General features: G+C 46.6%; 2 protein-coding genes across 2 annotated transcripts in view; one reads left to right on the forward strand and one right to left on the reverse strand.

Moving 5' to 3' along the window:
* The first annotated feature begins 482 nt into the window (after positions 1-482).
* The window catches only part of LOC147889758 (uncharacterized), a 38,872-nt gene continuing 17,269 nt past the window's right edge, over positions 483-22,085 (forward strand). Inside the window, exons 1-2 of the mRNA XM_087391912.1 lie at positions 483-1,749; positions 1,871-1,944. Of these exons, the coding sequence (XP_087248038.1) occupies positions 1,110-1,749; positions 1,871-1,944 (714 nt within the window). The 5' untranslated portion in view covers positions 483-1,109. The remainder of the gene's footprint in view (positions 1,750-1,870; positions 1,945-22,085) is intronic.
* LOC147889759 (uncharacterized) lies at positions 3,294-4,378 on the reverse strand. The gene is made up of 2 exons (XM_087391145.1): positions 4,068-4,378; positions 3,294-3,930 (listed from the first exon to the last, which is right to left on the reverse strand). Exons 1-2 carry the CDS (start codon positions 4,248-4,250, stop codon positions 3,448-3,450), a joined length of 666 nt encoding a protein of 221 aa, XP_087247271.1. The 5' UTR covers positions 4,251-4,378; the 3' UTR covers positions 3,294-3,447.

The following is a 22,085-nucleotide window of genomic DNA, read 5'->3' on the forward strand; positions in this document are numbered from 1 at the left end:
ACAACCTACGACAAACATGCTATCGTTTCTTTCCACTCCTTGCAAGAACCTTACCCCTCAAATTGTATTTACCTTCGTGCTCAAATGTAGCACACGCTTGACACATGCAACCCTGGCAAAACTACATGCAACTTTGGCAAAACTCAGGGCAAAAGCTTTGACAAATCGTCACAAACGTCTAGCACTGATGAGGTAGATATGTTCCTGCCTCACATGCGTTAGACAACGGCTTGAGAGCATTTGCATTCAATGTGTGGTTGCGGGCATAAACCTTATGCTAAGGACATAAATTTTATTAACACTTGCTTAGGATAACTTATGCTAATCACATGTGGCTATGTCTAGCTTAGGTTATAATCGAGGTGAGGCAGAATTGGCATTTGAATTAGCACGATCATTGTTGGATTGAAGAACTAAGGTAGGGTTGACACCCACCGGGAAGCCATCTTCCAAATAAGAAGGGGAGCCGTCCAAGTTGGTGAGTCCAATAGGAGGGACGAGCCTGGACACTGAGAATGAAGGCTGCGCATTCCATGGCCAACTCTTCCGATCGATACACGATTGGAGGGGGGTGTGGGTCTGGGGGCACCCTAACCATTGAAAGATTAGGTTAGTGAAGGTCCCTCATTTGGAAGGTGGAGTGAAGGCCTAAGGCTTGTAGAGCAGAGCTCTTCAAGTCTCTGTTGCAAAGCGAGGAACATTACTGCGAGTGGAGAAGAGCTCTGAGAAAAGATTCAAGCATCGTGCACAAGAGGAGGAGCAATTATCGAGACGCTTTGAGCAATAGCAGGAGAAGGTCGAGGTGGAGGTGGAAAACGGGCAGACAGAAACTCTCGCTGAAAGATTGCAAAGCTCTGAGAAAAGGTTCAAGCATCTCGTGCACAGGACGACGACGAGGAGGAGCAATTATCGAGGCGCTTTGAGCAATAGCAGGAGAAGGTCGAGGTGGAGTTGGAAGTCGGGCAGACAGATACTCTCGCTCAAAGATTGCACGCATTGACGAGGAGGAGAAGAGGAGAAACGGACCACAGAGTAGAAACGCCTCATTCACGCTCAAAATGCATCTTCCACAACCTTCATGAGCAGCCAACACTCATTCTTGCTCCTCAATGCAGGCCTTGCCATCGCCTTTCATTGCGCCACCCTTTGATTGTCTTGACATTCCCACAAGGATGAGGATTAGCTGTTTTGGCGTTAAAGAGTCGCTGTGTAGGCCTTTCAGTAGCTGTGCTACAAGCGTTGGGGTCACTATCCGATCAAAGCCTTCCCGAGAAAATGCGGCCTTTGGACGCACTCGTGTTTTCCGCGCAATCACACTGGTTCGAAATCAATGCGACAGTTCAGTGCAAGTCTTTTATAGAGCTCTATTAGTTTCCACCAATGTAAGGTTCAATGATCGTAGTCAGCTCGGGGGAGAACAAAACAGCAAGTGGAACAACATTTCATTGTTTGTACCTCCTACAGTAGGCACCCACCGCTTCTTCTCAGTCAGAAGTAAATTGGAGAACGTTCCATCACATGTATCTGCGATAGCAAACACTCATCGTCTCTTCCCACTTAGAAGTATGGGGAGCGTTCCCCGGAAGAAAGCTCCCAGAAACTTAAATAAAGGGAACGTTAAAGTAAGTAAAGGAGCTTCAATCGAGGTGGACAGTTCCTCAACTGAGGTAGATTTGGAAGAGGAGGAGGAGGACGAGGACGAAGACGAGGGCCTTGAAGATTTTGAGGACGAGATAGACGATGAGGATGGTAGGCTAGTGGCATTTCTCTATTTCAGCTTCAAATGCTAGACGAGCTTTAAGGTTTTTTGTTTCATCTGGTTGCTTCACAAAGTCAAGTAGTATCTTGACCGTCTCTTTTGTGTTGGCAGACTCTATCGGAGAAAATGATGCTTTTATAGACGACATGCTGGAAGAAGAAGGGGAAGGAGTCGATGACATTGAGGTAAGTCTGTATGAATCTTATGGTTTATAGTGGTGCCAAACATTGGAGTCATAAGATTTGGTACAGCATATGGTATAGACTCGTCGTCCCTTAGCACAATAAAGAAAAACATGTAATACACTCGTCCCTTAGCACAAAAGAGAAAAATCATGTAGACAAGGTTTTAGAGTTTTTCATGCACATCTTCAAATACTTCGCCAACAGGGGTAGGCTGTAAATCATCTATTAAATGTTTCTTGCCTGGATGTACTATGTCAATATACCAAACTATATCTGAAGCATCACGCACAGTGAGTGAACTCACCTCAAGATTGGGATAATAACTGCATACCAGAAAAGACCACTCTTTGGCCACGTAATTTGCTGAAGTGTTATCCTTGTCATCATCCGAAGTATTAGAGACAGACCGATTTCAGCTTCTTTCTTCTCTTTTTCCAATGTCTTCCTGCATTTTTAAATCTTTTTTTAATTTTTTATTTCTTTCTTTCAAATTCCTTATTTAGTTAACTTTATTATTATCATTTTTATTATTTTACAAAAAGTGAGCTTGTGCTTATTGTTTTAGTTGCTCTCAACAGCTTTTTGTGATCCTTTTGTTTATTTCAACGTTCATTTCTCACTTCTTGTCTTTGGTAGTGTTGTTCTCTTCTCCACTTTATTTTATTTAATTTTTAAATTATATTTTATCTTGGTAACTTTCCGCTTCTCTCTCTCTCTCTTTTTGGTGCTTCTAGGATGAAAAAGCTTTTACAGTGGACTTGGGGCGCTGACTGTAATCGCCAGTTTGGGGGGTATATTGGCTTAGTGATACATGCTATGACGAATTTGCCTTTTGGAAGCCAACATGGCGATCTCTTGGGACTTCATCTAGCTCCAGTGACATACTTTTGTAGTAGTAGGGAGGAGTTACATTGGGACGAGTAATGACAGTGCAACATAGTTACCAGCCGAAACGGAAACGGAAGAAACGGAAACGGAAGAAACGGAGTTTCCGGGCCCCGCCGAAACGGAAACGGAAGAAACGGCAATATGATACAATTTATGTATAAAAATTTTTTTTTTTTATACATAATATAATTATCAATAGAGTGCAAATCATACATAATACAAATTACAATTATCTATACTTGAAGGCTGAAGCTTCAGGCTTCAGCCTTCAAGCATCAATGCATCATTCATGATTCATGCCTCTATGATTCTAAATTCTTGAATGATGCTTCAATAATCTGAAATCAACATGTATCATGAGTCATGACTAACAAGTTTGGCATTACAAGAATCTGAAATTTAGAAGTTTGAAGTACTTAAAAGTTTAAACTTAGCACACAAGTTGAAACTTGAAACTTGAAACTTGAAACTTGAAAGTATTCAATGTCCAGACTCCATAGATGATCATGATTCATGGTCCACAAATTTCATGATCATGATTCATGACTCATGACTCATGAGTCATGCAAGACTCAAAATAAAAGCACTCATGGATGATATAAAAAAACAGCAGGACTACTGATCATCTGCATCATCCATGGCCTCCTCGTCATCGTCATCCTCTGCGTCCTCAGATAAGTTCGAGGCATCTGTGTCACTGTCTGAAGAAGAATCATCAACATCAGGATCAGGACCATCGGGTGCAACTGAAGTACTAGCACCATCTCCAGATGGTTGAGTGTATGATCGTGTGTGGTGTGCTGGTGCTGACAGCTCCTCATACAACATGGTGTATATGTCCAGCTCCTCCCGTGGGATATCTGGTATGACCTCCATCTTCTCCACGTCCACCTTGTCTACATTCACTTGGCGAGGTTCGGGGCAGCCGGCGGTGAACTCAAGGAGACGGAGGTTGCAATGACAAAACACCAACCGCTCCAATTGAGCCGTGCTCAATCTGTTCCTCTTCTTTGTGTGAAAGAGGGCCCAAGTGCTCCAGTTCCTCTCACAAGGACCGGAACTGCAGTCCTGTGAGAGAACACGTATAGCAAGGCGTTTCTGCCATAAGCCAATTAAGCCGAGATAAGTATCAGGAACTTGATAACTTTAAACATATTTGTAGTAGATAAAACTTCAAATTACTTAACGACTAAGCTCCAACTAGTGGCGTTGAAACTTGTCTCTTAGACTCTTACCAAAGTAGGAGTACAGTTGCCATATTTCTCCCACCAGGAGACAGGTTGCAACTGTGTCTCTCGGAGCCTAGCTGTAGGTCGACCAAAGGAGAGGCTATGATTGCGGAACAATAGAAGTTCATCCTCCAGTCTTCGTTGCATCTCCAAGTCACCACCCGTCCAATTTTGTAGATACTGTTGCATCCCCTCCTCCAACTCGTCATTCTCATATTGCTCTTGACTGCGCCAGAGCGGATGCAATACATGTGCCACCGCATGGATTGGGCGGTGGAACCAATTCCACCGCTTATTCCATATAGCACGGATGGACTCAACCCTAAATCATGCCACAAGAAATTAGAATGCATTATGCATGCAAAATTCATAGACTATAGATAATAGTACATACATAATATATATCTGAAAATTCCAGGCTTCATGATAACAAATTGCCATTTAGTAACTGCAATAATTATACATATTACAAAAGTAAAAAGTCTTACTTATCAGGCGATAGGGAAGTGTTTCTGTTGAGGGCCTCTCCAATCTTGTCCATAAACTCGTACAAGAGCCCTAATGTGCTTCCCTCCATGTCTGTGATGCGAAGCACCGTGTAGATAGGATTAATCGATTTGATTAATGCCTCCGCCTCATTCCACCAAGACTCATCCATGATCATGCGAAAAAATTTGATAGACTTTGCTTGGCCTCTATCATCCCAATCTCCCCACTCCCGAGACACAACCGTGCGCAACAAGCCCTGGCGCACTCGCACAAGCCTCTCCACCACTATGAACATGTAAGCAAACCTTGTGGTTGGAGGTTTCAATAGCTCAAGGTCACTGTAAGCCCGATAGATGCTGAGGACTTTGGGTCTCTTCGTGACAAACTTCACGATACTGCGGGCTGTGGAGAAGATGGCATCAATCCAAGGTATCTTCCCTAGGTCCTCGATCAAAAGATCAAGGCAATGTGAGGCACAGGGTGTCCACACAATCTTAGGGAACTCATCTTCTAACATGGCACCCATTGACACACAATTGCTGCCATTATCTGTCACCACCTGCACCACATACTCAACACCTATCTCCATAATGGCTGCCCGTAAATGCTCCCAAATATACAGCCCTGTAATCACTGTACCTGCAGTGGAAGCGTCTATGGCTCTCAAGAACATGGTTCCCTTGCAAGAAGATACTAAAATATTGTACACATTCCTCTTGCGTGCATCTGACCATCCATCGCATAAGAGTGTGCATCCATATTTTTTCCAAGTCTCTTTCAAGGGCTTCATTTGGTCTTCCACACATTCCCTCTCTCTTCTTAGCTCTCTTGTCCGCAAGGCCTCATATGTAGGCCCTTCCCATTCATATTCAATGCGGCTTACGGCTCTCATGGCCTTCCTCCATCGTGTAGTCTTCGCCACATGAAAGGGTATTGCACATTGTATGAAGAGCTTTGTGAGCTCACTAGTGGCCTCCTTCACTGCTTGCTTTTGCAAGCGTGCTTGAATGCTAGACCTTTGCAGTGATCCTCTTTTCCCCGCACTAGCATCCACACTAATTGATCCATGTGGCAAGGGTGTTCTTGTGGCACTAGGACCTGCGCTCGATGTAGTTGATGCCCCTCTACTTCTCTTTGCAGAACCCAATGTGCTGGCATCATCCAATGGCTCAGTGTCAGCAGCCTCTTCTTCATCTTGCAGCCCTTGTCCTCCACTTTTTGCAGCCAAGGCTGCCATACGCGCACGCTTCCATTCTGCTAGGCCACCTTTCACTGCAGTAGGCACGAACTCACAAGGTCCTACATCCTTGCAGGGAACACCTGCTAGATGGTCTTTCACCCGTGTGACAGACCCCGTCTTGCTTATGCCGCAATAGTTGCATCTCCACTTCTTGGAGCCACCGCCTCCTTTATAACTATCCAGGAGGGAGACATGGACCCAATAAGCATCTCTCGGCATTGAGGAGGATGGAGAGGTCACAAGTGACTCGTGAGAAAGGATGGGAGGTAGACTGTAGAAGGAGGATGGAGAGATAGAGGTAAAAGAGGATGGAGAGGATGGAGAGGTAGAAGTGAAGGAGAATGGAGGGAGGAGGACGGAGAGGTAGAAGGTAAGATTAAAGAGAGGATGGAGAGAAGAAGGATGGAGGGATGGAGTCAGGAGAGCAGGCTGCCAAGCTGCAGGCTGCAGCTTGCAGGATGGAGAAGATGGAGCAAAGGATGAAGAGGATGGAGAGAGCTCAGAGAAGGATGGAGGTGAGGGCAGGTCCAAGAGCAAAGGATGGGATGGAGAGAGCTTGAAGGATGCTGAAAGGATGCTGGAAGGAGGCTGAAAGAATGCGGGAGGCGGCGAAAAACGGCAGCGGCGAAATTCTGGAAGAAAACCCAAAAAACCCGTTTTTAGGGTTTCTGGGAAAACAGGAAAAACGAAACGCCGTTTCTTGACGAAACGGCGTTTCCGTTTCGCCGTTTCCGTTTCCTCCCACGAAACGTGCGTTTCGTGCAACTATGCAGTGCAAGCAAGCCCCCCCTTAATTACTAGTCTCGCTTCTGCTAGAGTTAGGGCATACAGCAAGGGAGAAACTGCCTTGGGAGCGGGAAGAGTGCAAGCAAGTTCCCCAATGTTGCATTGCCTGACCTCACCAAATGACATTGGAAATGCTAGTGATGGTCTTGTCTCTTTGGTAGGTGATTTAGTTGGGTCTAGCTCGGTAAATGAAAAAAAAAACGCTAGAAAAAACATATATAGAGAAAGGTTTAACTTTTTAGCTAGGTCAAACATGAATAGTCTTCATGATCTTGGGTAATTGGTCTAACTTTAAGGCTTTATTAGTTAGCACTCATTATACAAATAATAACATAAGAATTCTTGATAAAGTAGGACTTCTTAGAAACAAGCATCTTAAGACTTTCCTTCCTATTAGTCCTATTCATGTCACACAAAGTAATTTATGTTGTCTATGACATACATAGTAGTAATATGCTTTATGTAGGACAAACCTATCGGACAACTTTTATTCGTTTTCAAGAACATGTTAGGGAAGCTAGAAAAGTTCATAGGAAGAATTCCTTGATTGAGAATTCAAAATCCTTCTATGCGGCAGTGGCAAAGTTAGTTCTTTAGCAAATGTCACCATGTCATCCCATTCCGTGAAGGTTTTTGAAGTAAGCTCTAGGATTCTTTTTGATTTGCTTGATTTGCTCAAGATGCTTTTTTTAGTGAACTTTCTTTTTTTCCATCTTGGCTAGTTGATTGTAAAATTGTTTCTTTGTTGTCTGCTCTCTCTCTCTCTCTCTCTCTATATATATATATATATATATATATATATACATATATCTATTTATCTATCTATCTAGAGAGAGAGAGAGAAAGAAAGAAAGAAAGTCTATTAACGTCCACTGGAGACCAAAAGGTCTATGGGACAGCAAGAAACCCTCTAGTACACCTGCTTTAGGGAGGGCGCATGGCAGCTCCCAAGGAGTGCAAAAAGCAACCCCAATTATTTAGAGTACCTACATGATATTCTGGAGAGTAAACAGCCATACATCAGTTTAAGACTGAGAGTCTTTTGGTTTTGATTTAAAATCTCTGATTAGTGCTACCCCTTCACGGTAAACTGCCCATTTTCCATCCTTTTTGGCAGCCCTGACTTTAGCTAATTCAGTTGCCTTAATCTTGAGTTGATTCTGTGTAAGCTCCTCTGCTATCCATACTTTGGTGCCCTTAAGCTTGTAAGATTGTCGAAGAAGCTTGATCCGCATATCTTTTGACTTCAGCGTAAGGATTGCATGACCTCTATAGTGCAAAATAGAAGCTGGCCTGGAGTCGTCATCATCTTGCTCATCATCATTCACCCATTCGATTTTGGGCAAACTTGATTTGATCTTTGTCAACATTTCACTATATGTATCCTCCTCTTTGTACCAATCTTTTGGGAGCCTCGCTATTCTAATCTTCAGCACATTATCACATCTAGCTTCGTGTTCTTTAATCTCTGCTTGGATATCAGACTTACTTGCTTTGTTGTCAACTTCCACAAACACTTCCTTCCTAGCAGTTTGTACTTCAGTGTGAACAAGATCTTTGACTGTAGAGACTAGCTGCGCGGTAGGGGGGAATCCTTACAAGATTTTACAGCCTCATCAATTACTGCCTGCTTACCAGGCCCTTCCAAGATGTGAAGTCGGGCCTTTTCTTCTGCCAGCTCCAATCGTAGCTCTCTCACTGCTTGTTGCCCGAGGATGGGCCGTTTTGAGCCTTCTTGTTGGTAATTCCGTGCGTATGGAGAGGGTGTCATGGCTGCAATTGTAGAGTACCGAGTCCTGATGGATGTTGAAGGAGTTGAGGGGGTTGAGGGGGACTTGGAGGAAAGGGTAGGCCAATCCATAGTTGGCTGTATGATGAACCCCCCTGGCTTAACCTAACTCCCGGGTTGGGTTGGGGGTTTAGCCCAAATCGGGGTTAGAGAGAATGTGAAGAGGAGGAAGGTAGGCAGGGCCTTGCTTTGCTGGCCATATCTCCTGTTACCCCCTGGCTGAGCTAACCCCCTAGTTGGGCTGGGGGTTCAGCCCAGCTAGGAGAGGCTACGGGAGAAGGGACGGAGAGACTACGGGAGGGGGGGCGGAGAGGCTACGGGAGGGGGGGGCGGAGAGGCTGCGACAGGGGGGTGGAGAGGCTACCGGGGGGGGCAGAGAGGCTACGGGAGGGGGAGCGGAGAGAGAGAGGCTACGAAGGAGGGAGCGGAGAGGCTACAAGAGGGGGGCGGAGAGGCTATGGGAGGGGGGGCGGAGAGGCTACGGGAGGGGGAGCGGAGAAAGAGGGGCTACGGGAGGGGGGGCAGAGAGGCTACGAGAGGGGGAGCGGGGCGGAGAGGCTACGGGAGGGGGGGTGGAGAGGGGCGGAGAGGCTACGGGAGGGGGGCAGAGAGGCTACCGGGGTGGGGGGCAGAGGGGCTACGGGAGAGAGAGAGAGAGAGAGAGAGAGAGAGAGAGAGAGGTCCGCAAGAGGCCTCGTGGACCCATGGGAAAGAGTGTAGACTACACCTAAGGGAAAAACCTCATACAAGCCACAAAGGGCTGGAGCAAAGGGTGCGCTAAGGCCCTTGCTGACTACTCTGCTGAAATAAAGAGCTAAATAGCTCCAGCAATATCAAGTACAAAACATGTCATATCATATACTATCTGAAGTAGGATGAGAGCTGGAACTGGAACTCAGAATCAGAATCCGAAACCCAGCATTGTGATGACTCGTTTATGAGGAGCGAAAATGTCTTAGATCTGTGTCTGCTTGGCTGTCTCATGCTGTGGTGGCGGAGGGGGACATGGTCTCCTCGATCTTTGGACCCGCTGAGCTATGTTCAAAGTGACCCCTCGACTCAGGCAGTCTTCTCTGAGAAAAGCTGTGATAGGTCGGACCTCAATCGAGTGTGCTTTGGTCGCTCTCTGTGCCACGGGTGGTCTCTACAATCCATACTGCCCGCATATAATCTACTCCTCCTCCTCCTCAACCCCACTGTGTCCCGGAGCTGAATCAAATGCATAGAAATCTGTGACATGCCATTGTGTTTGGTCAGCCTCTGTGGCTTGTGGTCTGGTCGCCTCTTGCTAATCTCTGATCTGTTGTAGCATGATATCCTTGTGTCGACGCATCTCAAGCAGATAGACCCTAATGCGGACCTGGTCATGAAAGTGGATCAGCTGTGACAGTGGGCCGAACCCACTCCCATCCTGATAGAGACAGTGGTATCGTCCTCGGAAGTTGTAGTAGGCTGGGTAGGCACAGAGAAGTGCTCCTCTGTCTCAATCTCTCCTAGTGTGCATAGCATGCAGATCCGCTGCTCTCTGGGTATACGGGCTGCTCTCCCTGTCTCAATCCTCAGCTGTCTGCTCTTTCTCTCTCTCTCTCTCTTTCTCTCTCTTTCTCTCGATTAACGTCCATTGAAGGCCTCGCGGGCCTATGGGACAAAGTGCAGAATACGCCAAAGGGCAAAACTGATACAAGCCACAAAGGGCGTGCTAAGGCCCTTGTTGAGTATAGCTGCTTTAGAAACCCAGTATAGCTGCTTATGCTTGGGCACTAATCACGACGTAAGTGTTGCTTTGCTTGCTAAGAATGTCTTTTTTTTGTTTTTCATAAAAGTTTTTGTTTGTCTCTCTTTTTTCTTCTGTTTCATTTTCTCTTTTATGTTCTGTGTAGATTTTTGGTCTTTAGAACAACAAAAAATCTAAATTTGTATGATTGGACTTATTCTAGTCTTACAAAGGTATATGGGACAAAGTGCAAAATACGCCAAAGGGCAAAACTCCCTCTCTCTCTCTCTCTCTCTCTCTCTCTCTCTCTCTCTCTCTTTGTGTGTTTGCGCCCCAGGTGGTCTATCGGATTGGGCCGAGAGTACGATCGGAGTGAAGCAGGGGTGCCCCCTCTCACTGACTCTCTTTGGGCCTTACATTGATGAGATCACTTCCTTCATAGACCGCCTAGGAGGCGAAGGTCTCCACTGGCCGATCTCATGATACAGATATTGCTATACGCTGATGACATAGTCCTTATCTCATCCTCAGTGGAGGGACTGCAGGACATTTGGAGGCCCTAGAGGTGTTCTATAGAGAGAAAGACCTGGCAGTCAACCTTGGGAAGACCAAGGTTATGGTCTTCAACACCTCATAGGCATTGCTCCATCGACTCAGCTTAACTTATCCAGACGAGCGAGTGAGATAGTGCAGTTCTACACCTATTTGGGAGCAGTCTTCATAGGACCCCTTTTCACTATGACACATGCAGCCCATGTACGACTCACACGGGGGCAGGGTGCTCTAGCTTGACAGTGCTTCTAGGCACACTTCCTGGATCCACCGACGAAGTGTTGGCTCTTTGATACTCTAGTGCGGTCGACTGCCATTTATGCAGCACCCTTCTGGGGATTTGACCTACCGATAGTAGAGTGGAGGAGATTTGAGCGGCTACAAGTGACTATGGGATCCAGGATGATTAGGAGCAAGCCCTCAGTCCTGCATGAGATAGTACATGCATGACACCACTATAGATTGATGCCATCTTCCAAACAGTTACATTCATTTAGAGTCTGGGACCTACCCAAGTGGAGACTACCGAGGCTCGCTCTAGAGTCATCTAGAGGACTGGCTGAGAGCAAGGCGGACACATGGTATGTTTGTATATCCACATGGTTTACCAAACACAGGATTCAAACCCTCCCTTTCAGTACAGTATGTATGCACTCCCTATGTCAATCCCACGAGATGAGATTAACTGTATCATATGGTTAGACATCCTCCAGCTTGGACTTGGGGGGGAGATCAAGAGCTCCCCACCAAGACCCAGTTCTACTGCGACCACTTCCTAAGAGTCTCGGAGGAGGGTTTCATAAACATACCCCAATATCTCGAGGATAGAGGAGTCTCACACGCATTGAGATTGCCATTGGGCAGATGCAGGTTTCATCCCATCAGTTGAGGATTAAGACAGGGAGAGCAGCACGTATACCCAGAGAGCAACGGATCTGCATACTATGCACACTAGGAGTGATCGAGACAGAGGAGCACTTCTCTCTGACTGTCCAGTCTTATTACGCTTGATCCACTTCCATGACCAGGTCTGCATTGGGCTATATCTACTTGAGATGCACCGACACAGGGATATCCTGCTGCGACAGATCAGAGAGCAGCAGGAGGTGACTAGACCACAGGACACAAAGGCTGACGAAACATAGCGGCATGTCATTGTATCCATGACCAGGTCTGCATTGAGCTATATCTGCTTGAGATGCACCGACACAGGGATATCCTGCTGCGACAGATCAGAGAGCAGCAGGAGGTTGTTGGGGTAAAGGCACATTGCCACCCTTTAAAATGTTACGACCGCTATGACTGTCTTAAGACAGTCATAGGGTGAATACCTAATCCTAATAAAACCTTTGAGTTTGTGGTGTGGCTCAACACATTCTTACACACCCACACTCCCTAGTGTCGACTGTCTCCTACTGTTCCACCCCCTTCTTTCCCTCACAAGTGGTATCAGAGCCTACCTCCTCCCTCTCTCACTCCGGTCTACCCCTCCCTCTCCCCTGTGAGGGAAAGAGGGGGGTGGAACAGTAGGAGATAGAGACACAAGGAGTGTGGGTGTGTAAAGAATGCCTTGAGCCACACTACAAACTCAAAGGTTTTATTAGGATTAGGTATTCACCCTATGACTGTCTTAGGACAGTCATAGCAGTCGTAACATTTAAAGGGTGGCAATGTGCCTTTACCCCAACAACCTCCCACCTAAAGGCCAATGTGCCTAAAGGGGAGAAAAGAATAAAAAATTACAGCAATATACAGTTATTGTATACAAGACCATAAAATAAGAATGATCTCATCCTAATCCCATGATGTGGCGACAATGTGCAAACCGCTCTCTGTAGGCCAGCTCTTAGTGAGCAAATCTGCAGGATTATCATCAGTGTGCACCTTCACAAGCTCAAGCTGCTTGTCCTCCAGTACCTCCCTGATAAAATGATATTTCACATCTATGTGCTTGGTCTTCTGATGAAAGACCGGATTCTTTGCCAACATGATAGCACTCTGACTATCACAATGCAAAACTGGCATATCTCCTGTAATGCCCAAATCTCCCACCAGCCGAGTAAGCCATATTGCTTCCTTGCAAGCCTCAGTGGCTGCAATATATTCAGCTTCAGTGGTTGACAGTGCAATGCATTTCTGCAACCGAGACACCCATGATATAGGACCTCCTGCAAATGTGAAAATATAACCGGTAGTAGACTTCCGGTTATCTGCATTTCCTGCATAGTCTGAATCTGTAAAACCATGCACCAATGCATCCTGCCTACCATAGCATATGCACAAGTCTTTGGTACCCTTGAGATACCTCAAGACGCCTTTCACTGCTTCCCAGTGCCGCTTGCCTGGATTTGCCATATACCTGCTGATGACTCCCACCGCAAAAGCAATATCCGGACGAGTGGCAACCATGGCATACATCAAAGAACCAACTGCAGATGCATACGGAACCTTGGCCATCTCAGCCTTATCATCATCTGATCTGGGGCTGTCCTTACTGCTGAGTTTTAAATGTGGAGGCAACGGGGTACTAATAGACTTCCCCCCCTCCATTTTAAACCTCTGCAGTACTTTGTCAATGTACTCCTTCTGTGACAGAAACAAAAGTCCCTTGGACCTGTCACGAATAATCCGCATACCAAGAATATGGTTTGCATCACCCAAGTCTTTCATGTCAAAAGACTTATGCAGTTGTTTCTTCAAAGCACTAATCTCCTGCTGAGATTTGCTGGCAATCAGCATGTCATCCACATACAGAATGAGTAGCATCAAACTGCCATCCTTTGCCCGTTTGGTGTACAAGCAGTGATCCTTCTCACACCTATGATACCCTTGGGATTGCATGAAGGCATCAAACTTCTTGTACCATTCCCTTGGTGCCTGCTTGAGTCCATACAAGCTCCTCTTGAGCTTACACACAAGCTTCTCTTTTCCTTTAACAGCATATCCCTCTGGCTGATTCATGTAGATCTCATCATGGAGATCTCCGTGAAGAAAAGCAGTCTTCACATCCATCTGACATAAATCCATGTCCTCATGAGCAACAAGAGCTAACACTGCTCTCAAAGTAGTCATCTTGACTACAGGGGAAAAGATCTCATCAAAGTCAATGCCCTTTTCCTACTTAAATCCCTTGGCAACCAATCTGGCCTTATACCTCGGTAAAGCATTTGAATCCACTTTGACTTTGTAAACCCACTTGCATGGCAAAACCTTTCTGCCTGCAGGTAGCTGCACCAAGTCCCATGTATCATTTTGAAGTAGGGAGTCCATTTCTGATTGCATGGCTTTCTCCCACTTCCTTTTCTCTGTTCTTCCCATAGCTTCCCTGAAGCTGGAAGGCTCACCACAATCTGTCAGCATGATAAAATCAGCCACATTATTGGCTCCTGGAACAAACCTGTCAGGAGGCCGTTGTACACGGGTGCTCCTCCTAACAAAATGCTCCGTATTAGGCTGCTGTCTAGCCTGTTCGTCATGCATGACGGGTGGCTGTACCACCATATTTGGCTGTCCTACAGCGCCATTTGCTGGCATATCCAGTGGTGCATCATTGGCAAAATTGTCTGGCTGATTTTCAGCCTGTATACCCTCTTGAACAGGGTTATTTACAGCAGCCTGCTGCTGCATATTAATGTGCATTCTTTGCTGTCCGACATCATCATAAACAACCCTCCTGTATTCCACAGGTTGCATGGGTTCTTTGTGTACACTATCCTCTTTAAAGATGACGTCATTGCTGCGTATAATCTTCCGTTTGACAGGATCCCATAACCTGTACCCCATTTCACCTTCGTCACCGTAACCCATGAAGATGCATCTGAAAGACTTTGGCTCCAGTTTGGTGCGCAGTTCTTTGCGTACATGAGCAAAGCACTCGCAGCCAAACACACGTAAGTGCTTATATGAAGGTGGCTTGCCAGACCACACCTCCTCTGGCACTTTCAACTCCAAAGCCTTGTTCGGCGACCTGTTAATTAGGTGAACTGCTGTTTGCACGGCTTCTGCCCAAAAGCCATGGGGCAATGCAGCATAAGACAACATACATCGAACTTTCTCCTGAATAGTTCGATTCATCCACTCACTCACACCATTTTGAGATGGATTATGAGGGGCTGTGAGTTCCTGTTTAATGCCCTTAGCTTCGCATAACTGTACAAAAGCATGTGACACATACTCACCCCCATTATCGGATCTGAGGCATTTCAGCCTGCATCCTGTCCGATTCTCAACCTGAGCGACAAACTTCTTGAAAGCATCTAAGGCATCGCTCTTATGCTTCAAGAAATAGACCCACACTTTGCGTGTGGCATCATCAATAAAAGTAATGAAATATTTTGGACCCCCTAGTGATAGCTGTGGCATCTCACACAAATCAGTGTGCACTAGATCAAGCGGTGCTCTATTCTGGGGAGTTCTCCTCTTATGAGGAGTCATAGAATGCTTTCCAAAAATGCAATGATCACAAGTAGGCAAATCTGAAAATGAAAGAGACGGCAGATAACCCAAACGTGACAGTTCTTGCATTCCTTTAACGGACATGTGTCCCAACCGGCTATGCCACAATGAAACCTTCGGCAGCTCGGTTATGGCAACAACATGATTACCTACACTGGAAACATAAAGAGGGTACAAGGTATCACTCTTATAACCCTCAGCCACTACAACCTGGCCATCAGTAATCACCCATTTGGAATCCCCAAATGTGGTGTGGTAACCACTGTCATCCAACAAGCCAGTGCTAATCAGATTTTTCTTGATTTGCGGCACATGGCGAACACCATCAAGCATAAATATGCGTCCGTCAGGGAATACTATCTGTATATTGCCAATCCCTGCAATCTGACATGCATAGTTGTTCCCAAGGTGAACAACTCCATGAGTACCTGTGTAGGAAGTAAACCACTCCCTATGAGGCGTAACATGAAAAGAAGCACCTGAATCCAAGAGCCAGGTGTGCATGTCATGGCCATCAACAACCAATGTATGTGCAATTACAGTAGAAGAACATAATACATCATGTCTGTCACTGTCACTGTCCTCTGCTGCAACATTCACTGCATCAGTGTCATCTCCCTTGGCCTTGCCTTTGCCTTTGCTTCCACTGCCTGCATCCTTTGTCTCAGCCTTCTTGGCTTTCTGATCCCGTATAAACTTGAAGCACTTAGACTTCACGTGTCCCTTCTTGCCACAGTAAAAGCATTCAATATCCTTTTTGCCACGGGAATGACTGCGGGATTTGGACTTGCCAGCAGATCTCCCCTTCTGCTGAGTCCTACCTCTTTCCTGTACCTGCAAAGCATTGGAAGACTTGCTGCCCGCATTATTCTTCCTGCTCATCTCCTCCATGAGAAGAGAGCTCTCCACATCAGCATACATAAGAGTGACATTTGAATTAGACAGGGTTGTCTTAAAAGTTTCCCAACTCTCAGGGAGGGTACACAGCAAAAATGCAGCCTTGAACTCCTCGTCCAAGTTCAAACCCTGTGCAATAAGCTGAGTAAAGATGGCATTGAACTCACTCAAGTGTGAGGTCATAGCTGTACCTTCCTTCGTGCGAAGGTCGGCAAGCTTCTTCAACCAATAAACCTTACTGGCTGAACTCTTTTGGGCATACAACTCTTCTAGCCTCTGCCATAGGCCATAAGAGGTCTTTTCTGCCTGAACATTGAACACAAGAGAATCAGTGAGAGTAAGCATGATAGCCGCCCTTGCGGACAAATCAAGCTCCTCCCACTCATCATCTGCCATCCCAGATGGCTTGACACCCTTCAACCTTATGGGCTTAGAAATCTTCTTTAGCAGAAGTACATTCAAACACTGTTCTGCCCATAATGCATAATTGTGTGCCCCTTCCAATTTCTTTATGTTCAGTATTGAGGATTCACTTCCCCCTGATGCCATATCAGACAAGGAAAGTACCTGACTCCCTGTAAGTCAAAAATGACCTTGCAGCAAAACAGAAAATTTTCCCTCCAGTCATTGTACCTTCTGACACACTGTACCGTGCTCAAATAGGCATAAACCAGTAACTACAGAATTGCTGCAGCTGTTCCACAAGGTTTTATCAGTGCATCATCATCTGACGAAGCACAAAACACTGCTGTCCTGGACACTTCTCCCACCTCAGATGAGGTATTGCACTGATTTTATATGCATAAACCACTTGGCATACACTGTTTTGTCCACTGAAAAAGGCTCCAAACACCTCAGCCTGTCACAAACCTGCAACAAAGTATGGGACAAATCCCAAGCAATCACCCTTCTGCCAAGGGGATAAAAGGCATCTGAAGTTCTCAAACAGTAACTCAAGTGCTCACAAGCAAAATCTGGGCAAAAGCCCCTTGATTTGACACCTGTACCAAGTGATAAACACCCTCAACAATGAGGTAGCATACAAAATTCAGCGCTCTCCTGGCACTTTCACCTGACAATGTAATGCATAAACTGCCTGTGTGCACAGTAGCAACACAGGTCCCAACGTACAAACACCGAAAAGAAGATCTTTTGAGCACTGTCAACGATGGACAGTTAGGGACCGAGTAAACTCGATGCGCCCTGCCCAAGCGTGGCTCAACTGAGATTTTCTAAGTGCCGTACACAAAATGTGACCTGCAAAGAAATGTCACTGATACACTGTGGAAAACGAGACCAATGTGGGCACCTTGGCCCCACATTGCCCCAAGGCATACACTGCATTCACTGTCAGGCAAAAGCCCTATGAAATTGTCACCCGAAAAACTGAGATTTGCACTCAGCAAAAGCATAAAAGCCCGCTGCAAAATCAAGGCATATGATCTCCCGTCAAAAACTGTGCAAACAACCACACACTGTGGCCCCGGTCACCTCCTAGCAAGAGGGACAATGAGAGTACTTGTTGTACCTAAAAAAAAAAGTTTTCCTCGGGAAATGTATTAACAGCCTTGTTGTACTTTGTACCTGCGCGTACTTGCATGTACCACGCAAAAGAGCAGAGTGCTCTTCACTCTTTTCCTTCTTCCCCAAACAAAGTCTGTTTGTGCCTGTGCAGCTGTACCTTCTGTACCTGCGAGGGCACGGATCCCCCAAAAAAAATGTCGAAATTCCCTTGGCTGAGGGTATAGCCGGTACGGTTGTACCTGTACGTGCACGCGTCGTTGACGCTGCTGTTCACAGCCCGCTGATGGAGGTCGGTTGCCTGTGTGCAGCCGGCTGCTGCTAGTCACACGACCCGGCAGCTAACAGCTGCACGGCTGGCTGCCTGTCGCGGATGGTCGCGGTCGCTGGCTGCGGCCTTCTGGTAGGCTGCTGCCTTGCAGCCGGTCGGCTGGCTGCAGTCGCTAGCTGCGGCCTTCTGGTAGGCTGCGGCCGCCCGGTTGCTGGTAGCAGCTAGCAGCAGCTAGCTGCTGCTGCAGCTATGGCTGCTCGCGCACTTGCTGCGCGCGGCTGGTCGCGCACCTACTGCGCCCTGATGTGCCCTGCTTGCTGCTGCCCTGCTGCGCCCTGCTCGCGCACCTGCTGAGCCCTGCTTGCTGCCCTGCTTGCTGCTGACTACACCGAAAGGGGAAACGTTGGAAGAGAGGGGATGGGTAGACCGGAGTGAGAGGGAGAGGGTGGCTCTGATACCACTTGTGAGGGAAAGAGGGGAGTGGAACAGTAGGAGACAGAGACACAAGGAGTGTGGGTGTGTAAAGAATGCCTTGAGCCACACCACAAACTCAAAGGTTTTATTAGGATTAGGTATTCACCCTATGACTGTCTTAGGACAGTCATAGCAGTCGTAACATTTAAAGGGTGGCAATGTGCCTTTACCCCAACATCCCCTCGGGCCTCGTGCCCTCTGTCAGCAGGCAGCACGCGGTTCTTCAAGGGCAGCAGCGAGCTCTTCAGCTCGCCTATCGCCAGCTCCAAGGCGGGCGCAGCCAGCGCGCGCAGCGCGCAACATTGGCCGCGCGCAGCTAGGCTGCACAGGCAGCTGGTCGCGACCGCGACTAGCCGCGACAGGTAGCCGGCCGTGCAGTTGTTAGCTGCCGGGTCGTGTGACCAGCAGCAGCCGGCCGCACACAGGCAGCCGACCTCCATCAGCGGGCTGTGAACAGCCGTGCACAAACCGGCCACGCACAGATCTCCTATTCAGCAGCGTCCTCGGGACGCGTGCACGTACAGGTACAGTCGTACCGGCTGTACCCTCAGCCAAGGTTCGAGTGTAATTTTTTTTTGAGAATTTCGACATTTTTTTTGGGGGATCCGTGCCCTCGCAGGTACAGAAGGTACAACTGCACAGGCACAAGCATACTTTGTTTGGGGAAGAAGGAAAAAGTGAGAGCACTCTGCTCTTTTGCGTGGTACTTGCAAGTACACGGAGGTATAGAAGTACGAGTTTTTTTTTTCTTGATGCATTCTCGGAATTTTTTTCAGTTTTAAAACTGTGTGTTTGAGGTACAGCAAGTACACTCGTGTCCCTCGTGCTTGAGGTGACTAGTGCCACAGTGTGTGGTGGTTGCACAGTTATTTTTTGGGAAGGTCAGATGCCTTGATTTGCAGAGGGCTTTTATGCTTACACTGAGTGCAAATCTCAGTTTTCGGGTGACTATTACAAAGGGCTTTTGCCTGGAAGTGTATGCAGTGTATGCCTTGAGGCAGTGTGGAGCCAGGGTGCCCACATTGGTCTTGTTTCCGCAGTGTACTGAGTGACATTTCTTGCAGGTCACATTCTGTGTACGACACTTTGAAAATCTCAGTTGAGCCACGCTTGGCCAGGGTGCATCGAGTTTTACTCGGTCCCTAACTGTCCATCGTTGACAGTGCTCAAAAGATTTTCTCTTCAGTGTTTGTACGTTGGGATCTGTGTTGTTACTGTGTACACAGGGCAGTTTATGCATCACATTGTCAGGTGATTGTGCCAGAGAACTGTATTTTGTATGCTACCTCAGTGTTGAGGTGTTTTTCACTTGGTACAGGTGTCAAATCAAGGGGCTTTTGCCCAGATTTTGCTTGTGAGCACTTGAGTTACTGTTTGAGAACTTCAGATGCCTTTTATCCCCTTGGCAGAAGGGTGATTGGTTGGGATTTGTCCCATACTTTGTTGCAGGTTTGTGACAGGCTGAGGTGTTTGGAGCTTTTTTCAGTGGACAAAACAGTGTATGCCAAGTGGTTTATGCATATAAAATCAGTGCAATACCTCATCTGAGGTGGGAGAAGTGTCCAGGACAGCAGTGTTTTGTGCTTCGTCAGATGATGATGCACTGATAAAACACTTGTGGAACAGCTGCAGCAATTCTGTAGTTACTGGTTTATGCCTATTTGAGCACGGTACAGTGTGTCAGAAGGTACAGTGACTAGAGGGAAAATTTTCTGTTTTGCTGCAGGATTTTTTGACAGTAAAAAACAGCACTATTGTGAGTGCTCCTGGCTCTTGATAGAGCAGGTTTTCTGAGAAATCAGAATTTTATTTAGTCATTTTTTGACTTACAGGGAGTCGGGCACTTTCCTTGTCTGATATGGCATCAGGGGGAAGTGAATCCTCAATGCTGAACATAAAGAAATTGGAAGGGGCACACAATTATGCATTATGGGCAGAACAGTGTTTGAATGTACTTCTGTTGAAGAAGATTTCTAAGCCCATAAGGTTGAAGGGTGTCCAGCCATCTGGGATGGCAGATGATGAGTGGGAGGAGCTTGATTTGTCCGCAAGGGCGTCAATCATGCTCACTCTCACTGATTCATTGGTTTTCAATGTTCAGGCAAAAAAGACCTCTTATGGCCTGTGACAGAGGCTAGAAGAGTTGTATGCCCAAAAGAGTTCAGCCAGTAAGGTTTATTGGTTGAAGAAGCTTGCCGACCTTCGCATGAAGGAAGGTACAGCTATGACCTCACACTTGAGTGAGTTCAATGCCATCTTTACACAGCTTATCGCACAGGGATTGAACCTTGATGAGGAGTTCAAGGCTACTTTCTTGTTGTGTACACTCCCTGAGAGTTGGGACACTTTCAAGACCACCCTGTCAAATTCAAATGTCACTCTTATGTATGCTGATGTGGAGAGCTCTCTCCTTATGGAGGAGATGAGCAGGAAGAACAATATGGGCAGCAAGTCTTCCAATGCTTTGCAGGTGCAGGAAAGAGGTAGGACTCAGCAGAAGGGGAGATCTGCTGGCAAGTCCAAATCCCGCAGTCAGTCCCGTGGCAAAAAGGATATTGAATGCTTTTACTGTGGCAAGAAGGGACACGTGAAGTCTAAGTGCTTCAAGTTTATACGGGATCAGAAAGCCAAGAAGGCTGAGACAAAGGATGCAGGCAGTGGAAGCAAAGGCAAAGGCAAGGCCAAGGCAGATGACTTGGATGCAGTCAATGTTGCAGCAAAGGACAGTGATGGAGATAGACATGATGTTTTATGCTCTTCTGCTGTGATTGCACATACCTTGGTTGTTGATGGCCATGACGTGCACACCTGGCTCTTGGATTCAGGTGCCTCTTTTCATGTTACACCTCATAGGGAGTGGTTTACTTCCTATACAGGTACTCATGGAGTTGTTCATCTTGGGAACAACTATGCATGTCAGATTGCAGGGATTGGCAGTGTACAGATTGTATTCCCTGACGGACGCATATTTATGCTTGATGGTGTTCGCCATGTGCCGCAAATCAAGAAAAATCTGATTAGCACTGGCTTATTGGATGACAGTGGTTACCACACCACATTTGGGGATTCCAAATGGGTAATTACTGATGGCCAGGTTGTAGTGGCTGAGGGTTATAAGTGTGATACCTTGTACCCTCTTTATGTTTCTAGTGTAGGTAATCATGTTGTTGCCATAACCGAGCTGCCGAAGGTTTCATTGTGGCATAGCCGGTTGGGACACATGTCCGTTAAAGGAATGCAAGAACTGTCACGTTTGGGTTATCTGCCGTCTCTTTCATTTTCAGATTTGCCTACTTGTGATCATTGCATTTTTGGAAAGCATTCTATGACTCCTCATAAGAGGAGAACTCCCCAGAATAGAGCACCGCTTGATCTAGTGCACACTGATTTGTGTGAGATGCCACAGCTATCACTAGGGGGTGCAAAGTATTTTATTACTTTTATTGATGATGCCACACGCAAAGTGTGGGTCTATTTCTTAAAGCATAAAAGCGATGTCTTAGATGCTTTTAAGAAGTTTGTCGCTCAGGTTGAGAATCGGACAGGTTGCAGGCTGACATGCCTCAGATCCGATAATGGGGGTGAGTATGTGTCACATGCCTTTGTACAGTTATGTGAGGCTAAGGGCATTAAGCAGGAACTCACAACCCCTCATAATCCACCTCAAAATGGTGTGAGTGAGCGGATGAATTGAACTATTTAGGAGAAAGTTCGATGTATGTTGTCTTATGCTGCATTGCCCCATGGCTTTTGGGCAGAAGCCGTGCAAACAGCAGTTCACCTAATTAACAGGTCGCCGAACAAGGCTTTGGAGCTGAAAGTGCTAGAGGAGGTGT

Source organism: Dipteris shenzhenensis, chromosome 20 (genome assembly GCF_047967505.1).
Source record: "Dipteris shenzhenensis isolate YYH24624 ecotype China chromosome 20, Dip_SZ_1.0, whole genome shotgun sequence".
Taxonomy (NCBI): Eukaryota; Viridiplantae; Streptophyta; class Polypodiopsida; order Gleicheniales; family Dipteridaceae; genus Dipteris; species Dipteris shenzhenensis.

Coding starts and splice junctions, on each gene's coding strand:
- LOC147889759 (XM_087391145.1), bottom strand. CDS start 4,250: ATGCAACAGTATCTACAAAATTGGACGGGTGGTGACTTGGAGATGCAA. Junction 3,931..4,067: donor GCAACTGTACTCCTACTTTG/GTAAGAGTCTAA, acceptor GGCTTATGGCAG/AAACGCCTTGCTATACGTGT.